The sequence below is a fragment of the Natator depressus genome, chromosome 3 (genome assembly GCF_965152275.1).
Source record: "Natator depressus isolate rNatDep1 chromosome 3, rNatDep2.hap1, whole genome shotgun sequence".
NCBI lineage: Eukaryota > Metazoa > Chordata > Testudines > Cheloniidae > Natator > Natator depressus.
Genome location: NC_134236.1, coordinates 113,235,726 through 113,257,635, shown reverse-complemented (window position 1 = coordinate 113,257,635; position 21,910 = coordinate 113,235,726). Strand labels below are relative to the sequence as shown.

General features: G+C 42.6%; 1 protein-coding gene across 1 annotated transcript in view; it reads right to left on the bottom strand.

Annotated features, from left to right (window-relative positions):
- The window catches only part of UST (uronyl 2-sulfotransferase), a 279,848-nt gene that overhangs the window by 93,001 nt on the left and 164,937 nt on the right, over positions 1 to 21,910 (bottom strand). The window contains exon 5 of the mRNA XM_074948584.1: positions 20,012 to 20,165. Coding sequence (XP_074804685.1) covers positions 20,012 to 20,165 — 154 coding nt within the window. The remainder of the gene's footprint in view (positions 1 to 20,011; positions 20,166 to 21,910) is intronic.

The following is a 21,910-nucleotide window of genomic DNA, read 5'->3' as shown; positions in this document are numbered from 1 at the left end:
CGTGTGTAAAGAGGCAGCGTGTTTGCCCCCAGCCCAGGTTCCCCTTCTCTTCTTCACACGCCACTCTTTCCCTCACTCTCACAGCCCAAGTGGCCCCTCTCCACTCGCTCCGCGCAGTGCTCTCTTTCCTCCCCCGCGCCCTACTGTGGTTTCTTTGCTTCTCCCTCCTGCTTGAGGAATCGCTAGCTCCCAAACAAAATTCTCTTCGCTGACTTGCCTGTCCAAGAAGTCTGTACCCCAGGGTCCTGCTGGGGTCCCTCTTTCCCTTGCACAGCGCTTCTCCCAGACTCACTGGGCCATGGCCCTGCCCTGCAGCCTGACTCATCAGGCCTTGGCCTTGTTGCGCCACAGTGCTCCCCGCCCCCAAGCATGGTGCTCTGGTCGGTAGTCCACGTCATCCGGCCCTAAGGCTAGACTTGTTGGCATCAGAGGTATTTAGTCAGGGAATAACTGATTTTCTATCTGAGCTTGAGTTCAAAAACTCCTATTTTAGAATTGACTGTAAGTACCTTGCAAAACGTCAAGGATTTGCAACAATTAGACTCTCTCCCGCCTTTCATCTTTCTTGCCTGGGAGTGAGACAAACATGCACTGCATTGGCCATGAAGACAGGCAAATGGCAGACACCAAGACCATTTCTCACTCTATTCATGTAGGGGACCAAATGATGATGAAGAAACAAAGGCACCTCTAGCAACCCCCCCAGCCCCCCACCCCCCACACACTTTGCATCCCTGAGTCCTAAGAGTTACAATCTGTTCCTCCGTTCAGCTTGTTTTTTGCAACACTGTCATACTGATTTATTAAAATCATTTTGTTTTTAATTCAAATAAAATATATTATGCAGGATACTGCTAGAGAACTCAGGACAAGTTAACTTTTCTGAATAGCTGTAGGTGACCTCCTAATACCATCAATGTTCCCTAAATGCAGAGTTTTATGTCCATGATCATTTCCCTTTCCATAATGGTGCTACAATACTTTAGCCTATGCATTTCAAGTCAACTACTGATCTTCTCAACTGCTTGAATTTATTCCTCTCAAAGCAACTGCGGGGCGCAACTTTTCCCACCATCACCCCATTAACAGTAACTAGTAGCTTGTCTTTTGATGTTCCCAATGATGGTAAATTTCCCCATATTAGCATATACAGGGTCCGATTTTGAGAGTTTATGGGTACATTCACCTCCTCATGAAACGAATGGGAGTTAAGGACACTGGACACCTCACTGGAACGCTTATATTGAGGGGACCATTTAGTCAATACTAGAGTTGACTTTTTTGATATCTTCTTTTATGTAAAAAACTGCGCTACAGGAACAATGCCTTTTTACAACATGAAAAAATCTGATTTTTAGAATACCGGGCATTATGACAATGAAAGCAGACCAATTACTTGCAAAAAGGGGCCAAACTGGTCAGAAAGAACACGGTTATCCAAGTCAAACTGCCAATTAAAACCCTTGGCCTTTGGAGTCCATGCAAGTGTCTGTTTGCAAAAATAATAATGCAGGTTCCTGTTCAGAGGATCCCATTAAAGCAAATAGTGCTTCACAGCAGACAGCCGAGAAAACGTCTGCTTAAGTTTGTGGGGAAAATGTTCCCCTATTCGGATTTACTGGCTCTGTTGTGTGACAGGAAAGGCAGGGCTCTAATTTCTTAGCCATGGCTCATTTTTCTGATCACACTAAGCATTCCTTTCTGTGGTGGTGTTCTTCCAGCCATTCCAAATAGTTTTTTTTTTTTTAAAAGGTAAATAAAAAGGCCTGGTATTTTATCACCCTCTAAGCCATAAATACTCAAAATTTAAATACTTTTTCACAAACAGATTTCCAGTCTTAAATGTATACAATCTTAATTCAGAGAGGAGAAAGCTCCTGTCATAAATATAAAGGGAAGGGTAACCACCTTTCTGTATACAGTGCTATAAAATCCCTCCTGGCCAAAGGCAGAACCCTTTCACCTGTAAAGTGTTAAGAAGCTAAGATAACCTTGCTGGCACCTGACCAAAATGACCAATGAGGAGACAAGATACTTTCAAAACTGGAGGGGGGGGCACAAAGTGTCTGTCTGTGTGATGCTTTTGCCGGGAACAGATCAGGAATGCAGTCTCAGAATTTCTGTTAGTAAGTAATCTAGCTAGAAATGCGTTAGATTTCCCTTTGTTTAATGGCTGGTCAAATAAGCTGTGCTGAATGGAATGTATATTCCTATTTTTGTGTCTTTTTGTAACTTAAGGTTTTGCCTAGAGGGATTTTCTATGTTTTGAATCTGATTACCCTGTAAGGTATTTACCATCCTGATTTTACAGAGGTGATTCTTTTATCTTTTTTTTAATTAAAATTCTTCTTTTAAGAACCTGATTGATTTTTCATTGTTCTTAAGATCCAAGGGTTTGGGTCTGCGTTCACCTGTACAGATTGGTGAGAATATACAAAAGGAACTGAGGCAAACTGAAATATTTACAGATTGAAGAAATCAAAGGAAAGCTCCAGACACTGGAGGTTCCAACCCAGGCCATGCAGCTATAAGAAGGAACTAGAGAGGTGAACAGTTTGCTCCTTCCTTTATGCCTTCAGGTGAAAGCACAAGGAAGACTAGGGTGAACGCACAGACCCATGGCCATCGCTTGCAAGAATTCTCCAAATCCAGGCGTATGCGCACAACTCACAGTGGTATACATATAGGAATCAGCACTCAAAGACTAGGTGGTTATAACGGAAACCATTTCGCAGGAAATCTGCAGGAAGAATCCACACACAAAGTAAAAGGACACCGCAGAGAAATAATTTGTAATGACAACACTAGTCAAAAATAAAGATAATGGGCCAAATACGCATGCTTAAACATGCATATAGTGTGCCGGTATCATGGTACTTTAAAAACTTATGCAGTATTTAAGTTGAATGCCTCTGTGAAAATGTCAGAAATATAGGATACCTGCTAAAATCTAATCCACACAAGCCACACTAGTTTTTTTTAAGAATACTTTGGAAGAAACAGTAAAGTTATCAGTATTTCACAGATTAGAGTGATTCTATTAACTAAAGGGTTTGGGGATTTTGATTAAAATCCTCTGAAAGGTTCAGTAAAACACAATGTTTTCAGAGAATAGGATTTTAGTTTACTTCACTTCGCTGGCAGTGCACAGTGGCACCAAACAGAAAAGCAATCCATAAATTGGAAAAAAGGGTAGCAGGAGGGGAGGAGGAGACAAATAAGAAAATGGACTAAAAAAACAAGGTTTGGTTATTTTTAGAGTTTATCAAGCCCTTCAGGGTTTGATGGAAATGCAGTTTATTTTATAAATTACTGATAAAAATGTCATTTTTATCCCCGCAATCTGAATTCATGCAATATGTTGGCAGTAAAGAGTTCCAAAAATTTCAGCAAGGAGAGGGATGACACTCTGCAATCCTTCCCCATCCCCAGCCTCCAAAAGAGTCATATTAGCAACAAAACAATTCTGATTTCAACTGGTTTAATACACAGTTAGGGTTTGTCTATAAAGATGAGGGATACCATTTTGGGCCCTTCCTAACAAGGACCGTGCCTAAGCATGGTTTGGTAGGGAGATGCTAATGTGGCTTCATTGAACAGTCAAACTAAATAGCTGTACTCTTTTATGCAGCTCACTAGACATTTCCAGTTGTAGGTTGTTTTTTCTTTAAAGACATACTAATAGCCTCCTGGTCTCTAAACCTTTTTTTTTCCCCCTTCCCAAAAGCAGTCAAGTACAATATATTATCTTATGAGGTTATATATACTTTAAAGCAAGTAAATGTACTTTGGTCAGTGGAAAATGTAGAAAGTTAATTAACTTACAGCAAATTTTAAAAAAAATATACAATATTTTGATATGGTTAGGTTTTTTCCTTAAGATCTACTGTAAGCTAATTAACACACTACATTTGTAACTGGACCGATACATTTACTTGCTTCAAAGTATATATAACCTCACACACACACACACACAGGATTTTAAAAACATGCAGTTAGGTCATTTAAAATGCTTGTTAACTCCCCCCCCCCAAAAAAAAGTCTGATGTGCTCTTTTTAAGAATAATAAACATTTTGAGTTCCAAAAAAATCGTTCTATTCTACCTTGTATTTAATTATCCATTTTGTTTAAGAGCTTTGTCTCCTTCAAACAATCAAACTCCATTACTTACAGTCTGTTAAACTAAGTGCTTAAAATCACATACACAGCTGAAAAACATCAGTTTTTACAGATTTGTTTCCAATACTCTGAATGCTGGTTTTCTTCTAGTATTAATAGTTTATCAGCTAAATATCAGAAGCTACCAAAATGTTGGGAACTATTTTATGTCATTTCCTTTAGCATATCATGCTAACTTCAAATTACTAACAGAAATCCTTTTATTAACAGTCCTCATCCTCAAAGGAAACTGCACACTTTCAAAAGACGAGCCTGGGAGCTTAAATTCATAACTTTGCTAGATGCTAAAAATCATGGTCTTAATAAAGACACTGGATTTATGGTTTATTACAACAATCTGTAACCCACTAGCCCACCTTTTCGTCCTGTGACTACAGGGGTGTTCAAAGGTCACTTCACCTTGAATAGTCCCTTAGAATGTGTGTAAACTACTTACATAAAACTTCTATCTAGTCAACCTTGTATTTAGCTCTGATATCTTTCCCAGACCTGAAGAAGAGCTCTGTATAGTTCAAAAGCTTGTCTCTCTCACCAACAGAAGTTGGTCCAATAAAAGAGATTACCTCATTCACCTGGTCTCTAGAAATCCTTTTGTCAAGAGTGCAGAAAACACTGCAAGGGGAATTGAAGAGAAGAATGTTCAATTACATTTTAAGAAGAAAACGAAAGTACCCCTAAGGTACTCACTTATTAAAACTAATACCTTTGAATTTCAAAATAAGTCATTCACATTTCCTGTAAAACACTGAACAACAACAAAACCAAAAAATAGTACAGTAGAGCTTAATGCATTACATGGCTAAGAGAACTTCAAAACCCCACAGTTCAGGAAGGTCTACAAATGTGCTCTTGTATTATATCTCCACTAATGATAAATAATGCTGGACAGCTGTCACGGAAGTTGAGGATGCCATGATTTTCATGCTTTAAAAGAAAATATATCTGTGATTTAACATTTTTGGATATTTGTTTGTAAGTGGATGGATGTGATATCAACACAAGACATTGTCAGTCTTGAAAGATCAATGTTAAATCCTAATTTGAATGATATAAATTCAGCCACCACACAGAAGTGATACAAAGGACCAGGCCACAAACCCTCAAGTAGTTGGACAAATGAGCTGGGGAAGGGATATGAAAACATTTTCTTCAAAGTTTCCCCATAGTATTTCAAAGAGAAACACTTTATTTGTTTTCTAACCCAGCTGTTATGCTCAAGTGCAATTCAAAGTAAACTGGAATATTTTAATTTAAAAAATAAAGATGCATTAATATACCATTGTGAAAATAATCTGATTAATAACAGTAACATTCTTTAGACGTTACCCTACTTAATAAAATACTTCATCTATAAGGGCACTATTTAAAAAAAACAAACAAAACCTGAGTTGCTAAAACCAGCTACTAGGATGTCCTTCATGGTTATCTGGAAAAAGGACAAGTTGTAAATAACAGAGACAAAACAAGATAAATAATGCATTTCTTGGTGGCTTCCTTCATCTCCTTTTCAGCAATATCCAAATACTGTCAGTCTTGCCAAGATGAGGAGGGTACGTGGAAAGCTGAATTGAATGTTTTTTCCCCTCCCAATTTATTTCCCTATGTAAGATATCCAAAAAATCATTTTAAAGAGAACTCCTGGTACCTAAGAAGGATTAGTTACAAACGGGTGAGTTTTAGACAAAGAACAGACATGGAACGGAATGGGGCCACATCTTAATAGCCACTCTCAAGACACAGTTTAAAGAAATGCAACTGCCTGCAAAATTCATTTCTAGAACTTGAGAAAGGGGAACAAAGGAACCAATAGGGAAGGCCTCAGGTAGTGTTAAGCGGCCTTCCATGAGCCCAGCTGCTATTTCAGCAGCACATTGGCTCAACAATCACTGCATAATTTTCCTTTCCATTATAAAACCTAAACGGAGAGCAGCTTAACACTCCTACTTTAGTTTGTGAAATAGCGTAAGATCATGCAGTCATGTCTTGAGTAGCCCCTCATGGCCAGAAGTCACTCTGCAGCAACCTGCCTATGTTTCCCCCATTCAAGGGCCCTTAAGTACTCTCAGTTCAAAAGTGGCTCGAACAATCCCCACAAGAGCTTCATTTAGTCCTCTGACACACACTTCCTTTAGGCCCCCTATGCCCAGCGCAGTTCAGTGTCTCTCTCCTGATTAACCCAAAACACCACAAACACAATTGCACACAGACTTCACCCCAACAGGCCTTGACAGTTTCTCCACGGCTTGCACAGTCTCGCTCCTAAGCTTCCCTACCTGGAGAACTCTCTCCCACCCTCTCTTGCTGCTTCAGGGCCCTGTGGGAGACTTCTTTCTCCCTGCAGTGTCTACAGACCAAACGGCAAGTTGCTTGGGCTTCTGCCTTCACTGCAGCTTCCCACTCTTTTTATCCTGGGATCCCCTGATTCAACCCAGGTGTGGCACATCCTGTAATCAGGGCTGGCTTAGCCCCAGGCTCTCCAGCCTCTGGGACAATCCACCCTGTAACAAGTAGAAATAGATAAACATATCTGATTACAAACTGTCCTTCTTGGGTCCTCGGAAGTGGGTGGGCTGAAAGCCCCTCCCACAACCCAGGGAGGAGCTACTGAGCCCAGAACTCAACTAAATTCAGGGGACAACAAAGAAAAAAAAACAGGAACAGGTGTGAGGGTCAAAGGGCCAAAACTAGGGAACCTGAAGGGGACAACGAGCAGAGAACCCCGGACAGTGCCCACTGCTCCTCAAAGGTATCCAAGGAGCCAGTGGATGTGGCCCAGAGGAACTCCGCCCGGATGCGTGAGCAGACAAAGGAACGAAAACAGGCCCCACAGTCTCAGAGCCCCTCTTCAGCCAACCTCCTCTCCCTGCTGTTATAAATGGCCACCTTGGCCATAGCTAGGAGGTTGTTGACGAGGAGGCCCCTCGACTTCATGGGGCCAGCGGTGGGGTGTGCATATATAAAAAGGTGCGGGGAAAAGTGCAGCCAGAACCGCAAGAACAGGTTCTGGAGGAGCAGGAAGAGGGGTTGCAACCTGGCGCACTGCAGATAGACATTCGCCCGTGTCTCCCTCACACCGCAAAAAGGACAAGCTTTGGGAATAGAGGTGAACTGCGCCACGTACATGCCTGTGCTCATGGCTCCATGAAGGAGCCGCCAGCTAATATTCCTGGCGGGCCGTGGAACCAAGATGGAGTGGAAGTTGGCCCACTGGGGTCCCTCACCCTCTACAGCTGGTAGAAGGTGCTGCCACTTGGTGTTGGGGCGGGACACGTGGGTGGTGAAGAGTGTGGAGCACGAGCGTGTAAAGATGGTCCCGCAGCGCAGTTCGGAAGCGAACCAGCTGCAAATCGTGCAGCCAGCTCAGGGTACAAAGGGGTGGGGACCAAGAGGACTCACGGGGCAGGTGCCAGGTGAAGAGATATGGAGGGCCTGGGGTGAGGGGCGGGTGGAGGATAATCTCGTGCAGGACCCGCTTGAGGAAAGACCGAGAAGTGGGTAATAAGGCTGTCTCCACCTCCCGAAGTATGTGCCAAGGGATGCCAAGGGTGGAGAGCCCCATGCACCAACCAAATGCATAGGGATCCACCCAGTCTCCCCGGTCGTAGTCCAGGAGGTCTCTGATCCTGCTAACTTCTGCCAGGACCAGCCTCTGGTGCTCTGAGGGCGACTCCGCCACCTGCAGAAGAAGATGAAGATTGTGTAGCAGGGGATCTGCCCCCTCAGTGGTTGCCACGGACCTGGTTGCCGAGCTCAGCTTCCTGGTCCGGAGGAGGTCCTGGCAGAAGACCGGCAGCTCAGAGAGTGCTGGGAAGGTAACTACACTCATTTGGCATCAGAGAGGGAGAAGCAGTTTGCAGAGTTATGGAGCCCACAAAAATATTTAAAAATTAATTTGTTCAAGGCATTGGCATATGAGTTCATAACCTTCCCTATACTCAGGGCCATAGTACCCAACAAGTGAGGCCGGGGAAGTCTGGGCATAGGTCTGGAGAGGCAGCTGGCAGGAAAAGCAGCAGCAGCAGGAAGGGGAACAAAACAGGCATAGTGGCCCTGAAGTGAGATGCCAACCTGGCAGTTAAAAGTTTAGCAGCTGCACTGGCCAGCCTAAAGGAGAAGCTGCAACTGTGTGCAGGCCCATGCAGAGTAAAGGACTGATGTGGTAACTGGCAGGGGGAGGTAGGGTTGCCAACTTTCTAATTGCACAAAAACAAACACCCTTCCCTGAGGCCACACCCCTTTTTCAAGGCTCCACCCCGCTCACTCCACCCCCCCCATTGCTTGCTCTCCCCCCTCCCCCCACTCACTTTCACCAGGCTGGGGCAAAGGGTTGGCTTGTGGGAGCGGGTTGAGGGCTCCGGTTGGGCCCAGGGATGAGGGATTTGGGGTGCAGGAGGGGGCTCTGGGCTGGGGCAGGGAGTTGGAGTGCAGGAAGGGTGAGGACTCTGGCAGGGGGTACAGGCTCTGGGGGTGGCCAAGGATGAGGGGTTTGGGAGGGGGTTCAGGGCTAGGGTAGGGTGTTGAGGGGGTGCAGGCTATGGGAGGGAGTTTAGGTGCGGGTGAAGACTCCAGGCTGGTGCAGGAGGTTGGGGTGTGGGAGGGGGTTCAGGATGTGGGGTCCCGGCAGTGCTTACCATGGCACCCAGGAAGGAGCCGGCAGGTGGCTGCAGCCCCATGGCACATGGGTAGGCAGGGAGGCTCTGCATGCTGCCCTCACACCCACAGGTGCTGCTCCCGCAGCTCCCACTGGTCACAGTTCCTGGCCAATGGGATATGCGGAGATGACACTAGGGGTGGGGGTAGCTCGCGGAGCCTCCCTGGCTGCCCATGCGCCTAGGGGATGCAAGGACCTGGCCACCGCTGGGAGCTAGAGCAGGCAGTAAGCCTGCCTTAGCCCCGGGCCCATGCTGCGCCACCAACCAGAATTTTAATGGCCTGGCCGGCAGTGCCAACCAGAGCCACCAGTGTCCCTTTTCCATCGGGCGTTCGGCACCCTAGAGGGAAGGGAAGAGGAGGAGAGAGAAGTGAAGACAGGTTCAGCTTTGACATCATCCTAGCAACTGATAAATGGTGAGGAAGTGTAATATCACAGTGGCTTGTGCATTTGCATCAAACATGATCCGAGAGATGCAGACACCATGGATCCGCTCCACACATGTTCACCCACCAACAGCTTGCCTGCATTCTTGGAGTTCAGTACATTCATTCATCAAGAAGTACTGGACATCCTAAAGGGGTGTCTTTAAGACTTGCAAATCAACTCATGACCTTAGTGGCTTGTGAAAGCAAGTCCGGAGCAAGTGGTGCCCCTCATGAGGAAAACAGCTAACACCTCATTCAGGGAAGGAATGTTCCCTTCCTCTTTCAAACAATGCAACACTGAAGAAACTCACATTGAACACATCAGTTTTAGCAATCACCCAATGTCAAACACAATCTGTTCCTGAGCAAACTCCTCACCTTTCTGCCAAGCAGGTGAGGCAGTACCAGCACCTGATGGGAGAAATAGTGTGAAAGATGCTCCATCTGCCTCCCTTCTCCTACAAGAAGGGCTGTCCCCCTGTTGGTTTCCCCATCTTTCCTCATGGGGAGCAGAGTGGGAAAGAGAGAGCGAGCCTGTAGCCTTCAGCTCTCCCTCCTGCTAACTTACCCACCTCTACAGTCAGAATCTAAGGGGAAGAGAATGGTCCTGTCAGTTCCATCTGCCCTGTTGGCCTTGATCAACAGGGAGTATGGGTAGAGGAGGATGACTGGAAGCACAAGGGATGTTCCCCTGCAATCTGTGGAGATGTGTGCACATGCACACACTATCCCTCACATTTGGCTGGTGATGGGTCTGCTTGGTGACAGGAACTCCTGGTAAAAACATGTATTTCCTTGTCCCCATTGTTTTGCTTGTGCAATGTCACTGTGGCAAATGCCATCCACACCCCTGAGGACTTACAAACACCAGACTTGGTGATCTTTCCATTTTGGTCTTCCGCTATAAGATACCCATCACACAGCCTGGTCTTTGGGCTGTGAGCTGAAAGGGAAAGTATGGCCACACATGCATAAACTAGACAATAGTATCTTGAAAAATAATTTTAAAAAAGCTGCATTATATTCTTTTCACCTATAAGGATAGCACAGAACTCGGTTGAACTTGCTAGCTGCAAAAATGAACGTCAATATTTTCAGACTTGGGTGCCTAATGTTGGTTCCTAAATATAAGTGGCCTGATTGTCAGTGGTGTTGAGCACCTGTGGTACCACTGACTAACACCCAGGACTTCAGTGCTTCTTGGGTCCTAAATTCTCATGGAGTTTCTTAACGTTTGCAATATAGTTTGAGATGCTCAGTCACAAAGTGCTGAACATCCACAAATGTTAAGAAAAAACTGACTTAATTTTTATATTCTGAAGGAAAGCTTTGTGGTTACCCTACATAATCCTTTACTGAAAAGGGGTGCAACACAGAATGATATAACTATTGTCAGGTTAAAAATCATTGATCAAATCCAAATCTCTTCACTTGTGTTACTAATACCATCTTATGTTGCTGAAACTCACAATATTTTCAAGACCCAATTTTCACTGTTATGTTATTTATTATTTACCATCTGCACTTTGCTCAGCTTGGTCATTGAAAATAAATTAGCGAGGTTAATTTCTGGTTCTCATGCAGCAGGATCATGCTACAGTGTTTGGGTTGCAAACCCTGCAATGGAAAACCATTAAAAAAAATCACTGACAAGAAAATGTTACTGTTAATATCATGTTTTCTATAGTTATTTTTAAAATTAAGAACACAATCTAATTTGAGGGCCTAAGTTATCTGACAGTGACTCTTTATGATTTTGCAAATGATTAATATAGAATGGGAGAATCTAAGTGAACAATAAATTGTGTTAAGAGCATACACATTCTCCGAACAGTTAAACAAATATGAGACAAATACACAGCTTTATTTTGAGAGTTAATGTAGAAAAAGGGAACAGCTGGAGACTATTAAAAGAATTCATTAGAAAAGAAAAAAAACTGTTCTAATCGGGTCAGCTGACAGGTGGCTATGCCTGAGAAGCGCCCTGCCTGCATCCTGAATAGTAGCATTAGTTATTGAAGCTACTGTGTGATCTTCAAATGAGAATTTACAGCTGGCAAATTTACGCATCAGCACTACAGGACAGACTGAAAGACATCAAAAGAATACCACCAGTCATCTCAGCACAGGGGTATAACACTGGGAGCATGCTGGCCTGTGTGTGTGCGTAAGTTTGGAGAGGAGGGAAAGAAGATACATAAAATATAGTCTTATGGTTAAAGCTCATGACTGGGAACCAGATGATCCAAGAATTATTTTTCCTGGCTCCATAACACTCTTACTATGTGAACTTGGGCAAGTCACTTCTAACCGCTCTGTGTCTCCGTTTCCCGATGTAAAGGAAACATCATTTTTGGCCCTTCGAGGAATTTAGTGAGGTTTAATCAATTCATGTTTGTAATCTGCTTTGAGATCCTCACTTGGAAGGCCTTATACATATGTAAGGAGATAGGGAAAACAATATAGCTAGAGGGCACCCAGGACTTAAGTGTTTCCTGGGCCCTGATATCTCCAGGAGGCCATGTCTGCAGCAAACTAAACAACACAAGGAATGTTATTACAATATTTGAAATTATACAATAAATACTGGGTTTAACAATCTTAATTTTGTAAACAGTGCTTCTTAGAGAACTTTTGACAATTGATGGTAAATAAAGTCTAACCCTTTAATAAGAAACAAGGGTCCTGAATCTGACAAGATATCTATGCACGCAGCTCTCAGTGAAGTTAACAGAAACACAGGAATGAATTTCATCCATAGAGGGCGTGGCATGATTGGGCCCAATTTGTTCCTTAATGCTGAAAAAATAATGACTCTTTACTGGATATTTTCAATTTCCAAACAAAAGGGAAAAAATACTACGGGCAGGATCCGATATTGGTAGATGCTTGTGATGGCCAATTCTCTTCTACACATGAACACTACACATTTTATTACTGATTTAATTAATAAAATACAGTACATTAATGGAGCTAGACAAATATTGAGGATTTATTAATTACTTAAATGTACTTATTAATATGCATATATCAAATGCAAAACGCTGCAGTAATACAACATTGTTAGTCAAATTCACAAAGTTGGGGAATGCAGATGGATGTTCTAACAGCATTTTGAGCTTTTTATCACATAAAGTAATGACCTCAATAAATATACTGATCTACATATTTAACAAGAAAAACAAATCTGTACCACATGGCGGATCTAAACTTGCTGCAGAAACCATACTTAATGTAGCATTCATGCATTTTTTTGCATTTGTTTTCCCAGGTTTAATTTAAAGGTGACCAAAAAAAGGGGGGGGGGAGACTCTCAAGTGGGGCCACTTGTATAAGTAAGATTTTGTAGAACTGAGGCCTAAAATGTGATTAGAATTTCTTTAAAAGAAGGAAAGGATCATGTATTTTAACTACTAAACTTAAAGAAGAAAAAGATGAAGGATTTTGTTTAAAATGTTTAAAATATTCCCCTTCGGGTAGAGACCAAGTATGGAAGATTTCATCCCAAAGTTTTCAGAAATTTGTGTGTGTGTAAAAACAGGTACTTATAATGAAACTTTATACGTACAAAAGAACATAAAAATGGCCATATTGAGTCATACCAAAGGTCCATCTATCCCTGTATCTGTCTTCCGACACTGGCCAACACCAGGCGCCCCAGGGGGGAATGCACAGAACCGGTCATCATCTAGTGATCCATCCAGTGATCCATCAAGAAGGATGATATCTTAAATTATCCTTTCTTGGCTCTTTTTTTCTGGCTAACCCCCCTCTTTTAGCCTTTTAGTATGCAAATTATGCCTTTGGACTCAGGGTTTTTCTGATTTTACAAGGGAATAAATCACGAGTAACTCTGTTGAAGTCAATGAAGTTACACTGACATTTATTTACAACTACGAGTTCAGAATCAAACCCAGTTAGACTCCCTGAAGCCCAATTAATAACATAAAACTTACACCACTTCACACATTATTTCTGTATTTGGCCCTTAGATCAAAGGTTGTTAAGTCAGTATTAAAAGAGATCCTTACATCTCTTTTATATTTTCTTTCTCACACTCCTCGTATTACAAACGATTCCAACAGTTTCTGAAAGGTGGCCATGACCAGCAGGAAGTTTAGAAAGAACAACTGTAATCAAAAGTTTTCAAATGCAAATAGTTTATATTCTTTGTGAGGTGTCCTTAGCTTCTGATCTCTCAGGCCCGGGGCCTAAACTAAATTCATGGATGGAGTTTTCTTTTAAAAGCTGCCTTACCTGTGCTGTGAATGACATAGTTGCTTTAGTTAGGCTGGACTGAATGCCTCCAGAGTCAATACATTTGGGCAAATGATTTTGGCCCAAAGGAACCAAAAGAACTTCTAATTTTATGGGAACATAAGGTGGGACAGTTCCCAATGAATGTGCTTGAAATCCTAATTGAAGAGGGATTGGTGGTTTCAGACATTTCCCAATATACTGTCACACACACTAAAACATCAACACTATTTACCTTTGGAGAAGTCCAGGACTGAGCTGTTTAGATGATTGACTGTATACATCACTTCAGCAGAGACAGTGGTCTTTGCAGATTAGGTCAAGGAACAGGCTGAGCTGTGTGGAGAAGCTCACCTTGCAGCAGCTGCCTGTACCATATTTAGTACGTAAATACAACATTTCACATGGTCCAAAAAAGGGGGTAGGGAAGGATGAGCGTGGGACCACAGCCCCGTACTCCCTTCTGCCCAACCCCCTCCCTTTTTGGCAGGCTAGAATAGTGATCTGTGCTAGACTCCCCTTGTTCTTATATATGTGGAATCCAAGAACTGGTATTCTTCCTGGCCCCTGTTCAGGCGCATAAGGGAAGGGGAACAGGGCCATCTTTTTCTGTCCTCCTCACTCGTGTCCTCTCTCTTTGCACATCAGCACATGGCTAGGCACAATCCATCCCAAGTTGTTTATGTGTAGCACAATGACCAACACCACCACTACACTAGCAGCAGCTCACTTATAATGCAATGTTTTTTATTTAAAGAGCTTTATGAGGGGTTACCCAAAACTAAGATGACCCTCTGAAACCCCCCACCTCCTCCCCAGAAAAGAACACACACTATATGCCTAGTTTTCATCCAAAGAAAATCTTTAAGAAGTAAATGTGGAGGGTTGAAGGCAGAAACCTGCCCAAGGATCAGTATTATACTAAAAGGCTGCCACGCTGTATGTCTGGGGTAAAAATTTTATCCTTATTTTCTTCCCAACTAGATCAAGCAATTGATTTAGCAGATTTTAAAGTGGCCATAAAACCCATAATCTCAGTTAAAATATAAGTATACACCTCTTTGCACTACAAAGGAAAGGGTTAAGATGCAGTTACATACTATAAAATTTGGTTAGATAACATCTTCAAAAATCTTTAACATTCTGAACGAGTGACTTTTGTTAAAATGAATTTTGTTGGCAGCTGGCCTATACTTTACTCAGACATGAACAACAAGCCTCTTTGAATAAGACATCTGACAATCAAAGTTTGCCAAAAGGAGGAGGACAGAGTCCAAAAGGGGAACATTTTGTTTCTAGGCTTCCAGTAGAGCATTATGAACAGTGAAAATTAAAACAAAAAACACAAATTAATCTTTACAAAGTTGCTGACAATGTCTCTAAAAGAACAAAATGCTCTTTGAGCAAGACAATGGGCTACTGACACCAACATTTTACTGGCCTTCTGCTACTATAATTTTTTTTCTTGTGCCTATAACTTCTGTGTCCATGCAAATATGTATGGACCAAACTGTGCATGCGCACATACACGTGTGTGTGTGTGAGTGTGAGAGAGAAAACTTGTCAGAGTACAAAGATGGGCATCTTTTTCCATTCTGCCATTAACATTTAAAGCAAGAGGGATACCAAGGAATTATACACGTTTATGAAGTTCCAATCCTGTAACAGTGCCTGTTGGAAGTAAATATACTGAAACTTTATGTATTTGGTGAATCATAAGCCTTAAAGAATGGGTTAAATTGCATGAAGCCTTATGAAATACTCATCTATTTTTAAGCAGAGAGGTGCCAATCACCATACCGCCCATTTAAATGACAAGAGAAGGCAGTCAGCACCTTGCAGGATAAAGTACAAAGTGTACCAATAATCTCCTATTTTTTTCCTAAAGGGAAGGCAAGATGACTCTAGTATAAATATACTTTCCCAACTGTTCTGTCCTATACACACACCACAGAACACAAACACACGTACGTTGCACACATAATGGAAAGCTGTTAGTCTGCCTTCCAAGCACACGCATGAGAATGTCAACAATGACCCAAGCTGACTCTTACTATCCCCAGACATACAGTAAATGCAGAAATACTTTCAACACTTACAAATGAGTTTTTAATTATATAGTAGATGTGATAAAATTTTAAAATGCTTAGTGTAACCCATGCAAGTACCCCAAGCAGCCATATGATAAAAGTAACAGAGCCAAAAAACAAACAAATGAGAAAAAAAAAACCCACAGCTCAGCTACATGCAAAAACATAGCCTTGTTTAGGTAAAACTGACCTCATCTAGGATGGTTATTGTGAATTGTGCTGTGCAGAAGTAATTCAGAGTTGTGGTGTGAAAAAGGGTACAGAACACATCTTGTGCCTCATCTACTTCCTTGCCCCTCCAAAAAATTTACTTATTTTTCTTTAAGATACCGGCCTCATAGATAGGAGGGAAGCAGATGATGTGCAGCTATAACTTGATTTTAGTAAGGCTTTTGATACAGTCCTGCATTACATTCTCATAAGCAAACGGGGGATATGTAGTCTAGATGAAATTACTGTAAATTGGGTGCAGAACTGTTTGAAAGTCTGTACTCAAAGAGTAATTATCAGTGGTTTGTTGTCAAACTAGGCATGGATAATATAGTGAGGTCCCATGGGGTCAGTCCTGGGTCTAGCACTATTCGATATTTTCATTATTGACTTGGATAATGGAGTGAAGAATTTGCTTATAAAATTTGCAGATGACACCAAGCTGGGAGGGGCTGCAGGCACTTTGGAGGGACAGGATTAGAATTCAAAACAACCTCGACAAATTGAAGAATTGGTCTGACTTCAACAAAGTCAAATACAAAACAGTTCACTTAGGAAGGAAAAAAATCATATCCCCAACTACAAAATGGGAAATAACTGGCTAGGCGGTAGAACTGCTGAAAAGGATGTGCGGGTTACAGTGGATCACAAACTGAATGAGTCAACATGATTCAGCTGTGAAAAATATCATTCATACAAACATAAGAATGTCCATATTGGATCAGACCAATTGTCCTGTCCTCCGATGGTGGCCAGTGCCAGATGTTTCAGAGGGAATTAAAAGAACAAGGTAATTTATCAAGTGATCCATCACCTGTCATCAAGTCCCAGCTTCTGGCAGCTGGAAGTTTAGGGACACCCAGAACATGAGGTTGTATCCCTGACCATCTTGACTAATAGCCACTGATGGAGCTATCCTCCATGAACGTATCTAATTTTTTTTTAAACCCAGTTATAATTTTTGCCTTCACAACATCCATTCTATCGTGTATTAACAGGAGTGCCATATGTAAGAAATGGGAGGTAATTGTCCTGCTCTACACAGCACTGGGGAGGCCTCAGCTGGAGTACTGTGTCCAACTGTGGGCACCACACTTTAGGAAAGATGTGGACAAATTGGAAAGAGCCCAGAGGAGAGCAAAAACATGATAAAACACGTTAGAAAACCTGACCTATGAGGAAAGGTTAAAAAACCTGGGCATGTTTAGTCTTGAGAAAAGAAGACTGAGGGGAAACCTGATAACAGTCGTCAAATATGTTGCGGGTTGCTATAAAGAGAACCGTGATCCCTTGTTCTCCATGTCCACTGAAGGTATGACAAAAAGTAATCAGCATAATCTGCAGCTAGGGAGATTTACGTTGGATATTTGGGAAAACTTTAACTATTAGGGTAGTTAAGCGCTGGAATAGGCTTCCAAGTGGAACCCTTATCATTGGAGGTTTTTATGAACAGGTTAGACAAACACCTGTCAGGGATGGTGTAGGTTTATTTGGTCCTGCCATAGTGCAGGGGGATAGACTTGATGATTTCTCGTCTAACCCCCTGCAACAGTTCTATGATTCTATGCCATTTTTCTCTCTTGTTGTTCTCTAGACCCTCATCTATTTTGATCCTGTACCATTTTCTATAAGGTCATAAAATAAAGAAGCAAGCTGCCCTATCACAAATGTGCCCTAGGGATCCTTTTCCTTGGTTGTCTCTGAATTTTGAAGTAAGCACTGTGGTACTTCAGCTGGTGAGGACAATCACAGCTCTGGAAAAAGAATTAAATATCCACAAACTGGAACTGATCCATCTGGCAATAAGCAGCAACCTTACATGGTGCTGGAGTAGGCTAAAGCTTATTTCTGAAACTTGTAAGCAGAGTAATTTCAAATGAACGTTTAATTACAAAATGTCTTTTCTAGCTTTCATAACTCTTTCTTGAACATACTGCTTTATATTTATACCTAATGACACCCAATGTGTTAGGTAATCATGGGTGAAAGCTGGCACAATTGCAGCCAATGGGAGGTTTCAACACTGACTGTGATGGGGTCAGGATGTAACCCCATATTTTTGTCTTTGCTGAGACATTATGTGTATACTACACATTGGGTGTGCAACAGGTCACCTCAGGCAGTCTACTATTCTCAAGTTGCTGAGCACACACAGTATCAATGTAAAAAACACAAAATTAGCAAACGTATATTCCACAGAACAGAAGATCAACCACAAGTAGCATTTATGTCACAAAAGAAAGCTGAGCAAATAAAATCAAGAACTGGAATCGGATCAGTCTGTGAAAGACACCACTTGCAGCTGGTTGAGTCTACTTTAGCTTTACAGGAAGAACATGAAATTTTTAGGCTCACCCAAATTTCTTAAGCACTCTGGTGCAACGTTTCTCAAATGCGGCCACCTGGCGCCACCAGGAGGTTTTCATGGGGCCACAACAGCCTCCTGGGCAGTGATTGGGGGAGGGGGCAAAGCATCAGCCTCTCACACTCCCTCCTTGTTGCTCCTGGATGCGCAGTGCCCCGCAACCACCTCTGGAGAGAGGTGGGGCACAACGCTGCAGGAGCAAGGTGAGTTCTTGACCACTTTGGGGGGAGGGGGTTTTGGCAGCAGGCTCCAGCGGTGGGACTTCAGGAGCCTGGCTGTGCGGCCCCGGGCTCCAACCGCGGGGCAGTGGTACTGCTGTGTGGCAGCAGGCTCCAGTCCCAAGGTCTGGCCGTGCAGTGGCAGATGCCGACCCACAGCTCCAGCTGTGCGGCCCCAGCCCCTGGCACTGATCCCCTGCCCCAGCTGCACAGCAGCAGGTGCCAACCCACAGCTCTTCTGTTCCTGAGCTCCAGCCACGCAGCCCTGGGCTCTGGCACCCAGATCCAGCTCTGCCCATGCGGTGGCAGACACTGGTCCCCGGGCACTGACCCACAGCTCTGGCTGCGTGGCAGGAGACTCCAATCCGTGGCTCCGGCAATGCAATTCCTGTCCCCAGCTCCTGGCTCTGGCCGTGGGCACTGAGTCCCGGCCCGGCTGCATGGCAACAGACACTAGGCCATGGCTTCGGCCACGCAGTTCCTGTCCCCAGCTCTGGCCGCGGGCACTGAGTCTTGGCCCTGGTTGCATGGCAAAAGACACCGGGTCCTGACTCTGTCCACGTGACACCTGGACTCATCACCCATCCCCATTACCCCTGCTGCCTCCCATAGCCCCGCATCCACCCCCTCATTGCCCCAGGCCCCAACTGGCTCCCCATCCCCACATCCATCCCACCATCACCTCTGGCCCGTGCCGCCTCCCGCCGTGTCCCCTCCATCCAGGGCTTAATGAGAAAAGTGATATTAACAAACATGCAAGTATCACTTTTCATAGCAGACTTACTAACTATCTGTGAAAAGTGATACCTGTATGTTTGTTAAAAATCACATCACTTTTCACAGCCTCCCAGGTAGGTACTAAGTGTGCTCTGATATTAACAAATATACAAATATCACTCGCAAAGGGGGAGGCAGCATTATTTGTATTACTGAGTCTGCCAAAAAACCCCACAATACACATTACAAGAATTTGGATGTGTGTCTGTGCATATTTAATTGTTTTTCCTCAAGTTAATTAAGTATTTTAGGAAAAAGTGTCAGTGTGGCCACCAGTGAGAATTGGTGGCCGCATTCGGAGGCCACCCAAAAAATTTGTTGAGAACACCCCACTACTCCAGTGAAACTGCATGACTGACATTCTTGGTCTCAGTCCCAAATATCCAGCATGACAAATAGAGGGCCTAATCCAATACCAATTAAGTAAATGAAAGCCTCCATTAACTTCAATGGCAGTTGGACTTGGCTCACAGTTATCTTGACAAATTAGATGTCTTCCATTGTTATATGCAGAAGAGCTCTATTTAAACGCAAAAACTTGTCTCTCACCAACAGAAGTTGGTCCAATAAAATGTATTAACTCACTCACCACATCTCTAACATGACAAATAGATAATTATATTCCTGACCAAGGCAGCATATGCTCTATACAGCCTGATTAAAATCATGACTATATAACTTAACATGAAGCCCTACACCAGGAATGGCTGAAGGGAGACAAAAGATAATTCATTCTCTAACTTTCCAAACATCCTGTTTCAATTTTTGTAATTATTTATCTGGATGGTGAACAAATAAGTATTTTGTTAACAGCCTTTAATTTAAAAGAACTTACTAGATATCTTTCTTCTTGCCTCATACTTGGGGTGCGGATCATATGATTTTGCTCCCCTCTCCAGTCTCCAAATCGACGGAAAAAATAGTTCGATAAAAATCGGTTGACAGGATCCCTAATAATATTGATGTACACAGGCTGTTCTCCTCCAAACCTGGTGGGGTAAATGTGTAGATCTCATTAGATGTTTGCAGACATACATTCACATCTCATAATCAAATGCTTTAAAAAGTTGTTCTCTATGCAAGTTTAAAGCTGCTGGAAGATTAGAAGTTGTATGAAGGCCCTTAACGGTAAAAGTGCCTCAGCTCCTTCTAAGAGTGCATCAAGCCGCTTTAAGCTTTAAGGTAACTACAGTATTGTATTAAGATACACACATTTCAGCCAGAGAAACGCTCCCTACTATGAAGAGCAACTATGACAACTTTTATTCTACTTGGGCTCTCTCCTTGAATTTTTCAGTTTCTGCAGTTAAATCTGGTTCTTTGGATTCATATTTCCATGTACTAATTTCCCATCTGGGAAATCATGACAAGGCAGGGGTGGCTGAAATGGAAGCAAAATGCAACCCTTGGAGTTCTACAAGGTGGCCCTGCAATCACCTTCATCTTTAAAATAAAGGCCATGATCTGAGAGATGACAGCTGCCAGCTTGCAATGCTCAATCTTGTTGCAGAAGCATTCACTTGGAAAAAGTGAAAGAACTAAAATCATGCTTCACAGAGCTGGGTGGAATTCGTTGTTTTTATATGCTGTGGCTTATACAAATATTTTTCCTTATTTTCGTTAATGGTTATTATTATTTATTTAGCACCTTAACTTTGCATGTTGAGATGTCTATCTATCTATCTATAAAGAGACAACCCCTGCCTCAAAGAACTTAAAATATGAATCACCAGTACATAGAGATTTAAGGAAAAGGAAGGGGTAGAGAAAGTTGGGACCATCATTAAAACAAAAGCAAAATACAACCTAAGCCCTCAGATCTCGCAGATGAAGCCATAAACCAGGGCTTCCTCTCTAGATCGAGAACACCCTTACAACAGATGCTGGGATCTCTCTTTTGTTATCTCCCAGGGGTGAGGCAATGGTTTACAATCTCCCCTCGCCCCTAATTTCATGTGGGGGGAAGATAGGACAGCTGGCTCTCTACCGTATCTTTTGTTTTTAGTGTGCTGGAAAAGTAATCATATTTCTCAATTTAAGAAATCCTCTTCGGGAGAACAGGCTTACCTCACCAACCCAATACTGAGAGAAAGAAAGTTGCTTGTGTTACTCCTTCAGCTAAAATATCTGAAGTGAAAAGGAGATATTGCAGGCTACAAAAGCCTCAAGACAGCAAAATGGGAGTAGAGCCTGTTGGGAGAGAGGTTCCTAGGGTGGCCCCAACTGGGAACTTGCCTGAACTAAGGATGGGGGGAATGTTTTAGTATTTATTATTTACAAAATGATATGCTGATTCATGAAAGCACTTAAGCAGGTGCTTCAGTGCCATTGAGTTTGATAGAACATAAGCACATGCTTAATATGATTTTGTGAATAAGGATACTTTTCTGAATTGGGACTCAAAGCTTCAGGGGAAAAAAAATTGATCAGAGGAGAGAAAATTGCAATTGTCATTTAGCAAGAGGGAAATAAAACTAATCTTTAAGCATCTCTTAATTTTCTAAATTAAGACATGAGAATGAAATGTTAGAACATTTTATAAATAATACAGAACCAGGAAAAAGTTTTTAAAATGTAAATTTTAGTAAAAAAAAAAAAAAAAAGAAATAAAAATGTGTATAGCAATGTGTACTTGACATTTATTCTATAGGACTTCCCAGTCTGCTCCATCTTCTTCTCTATGTGCCCACAGACCAGTGAGTAAAGTCTGCAAGTGCTTATACACATGGCTAAC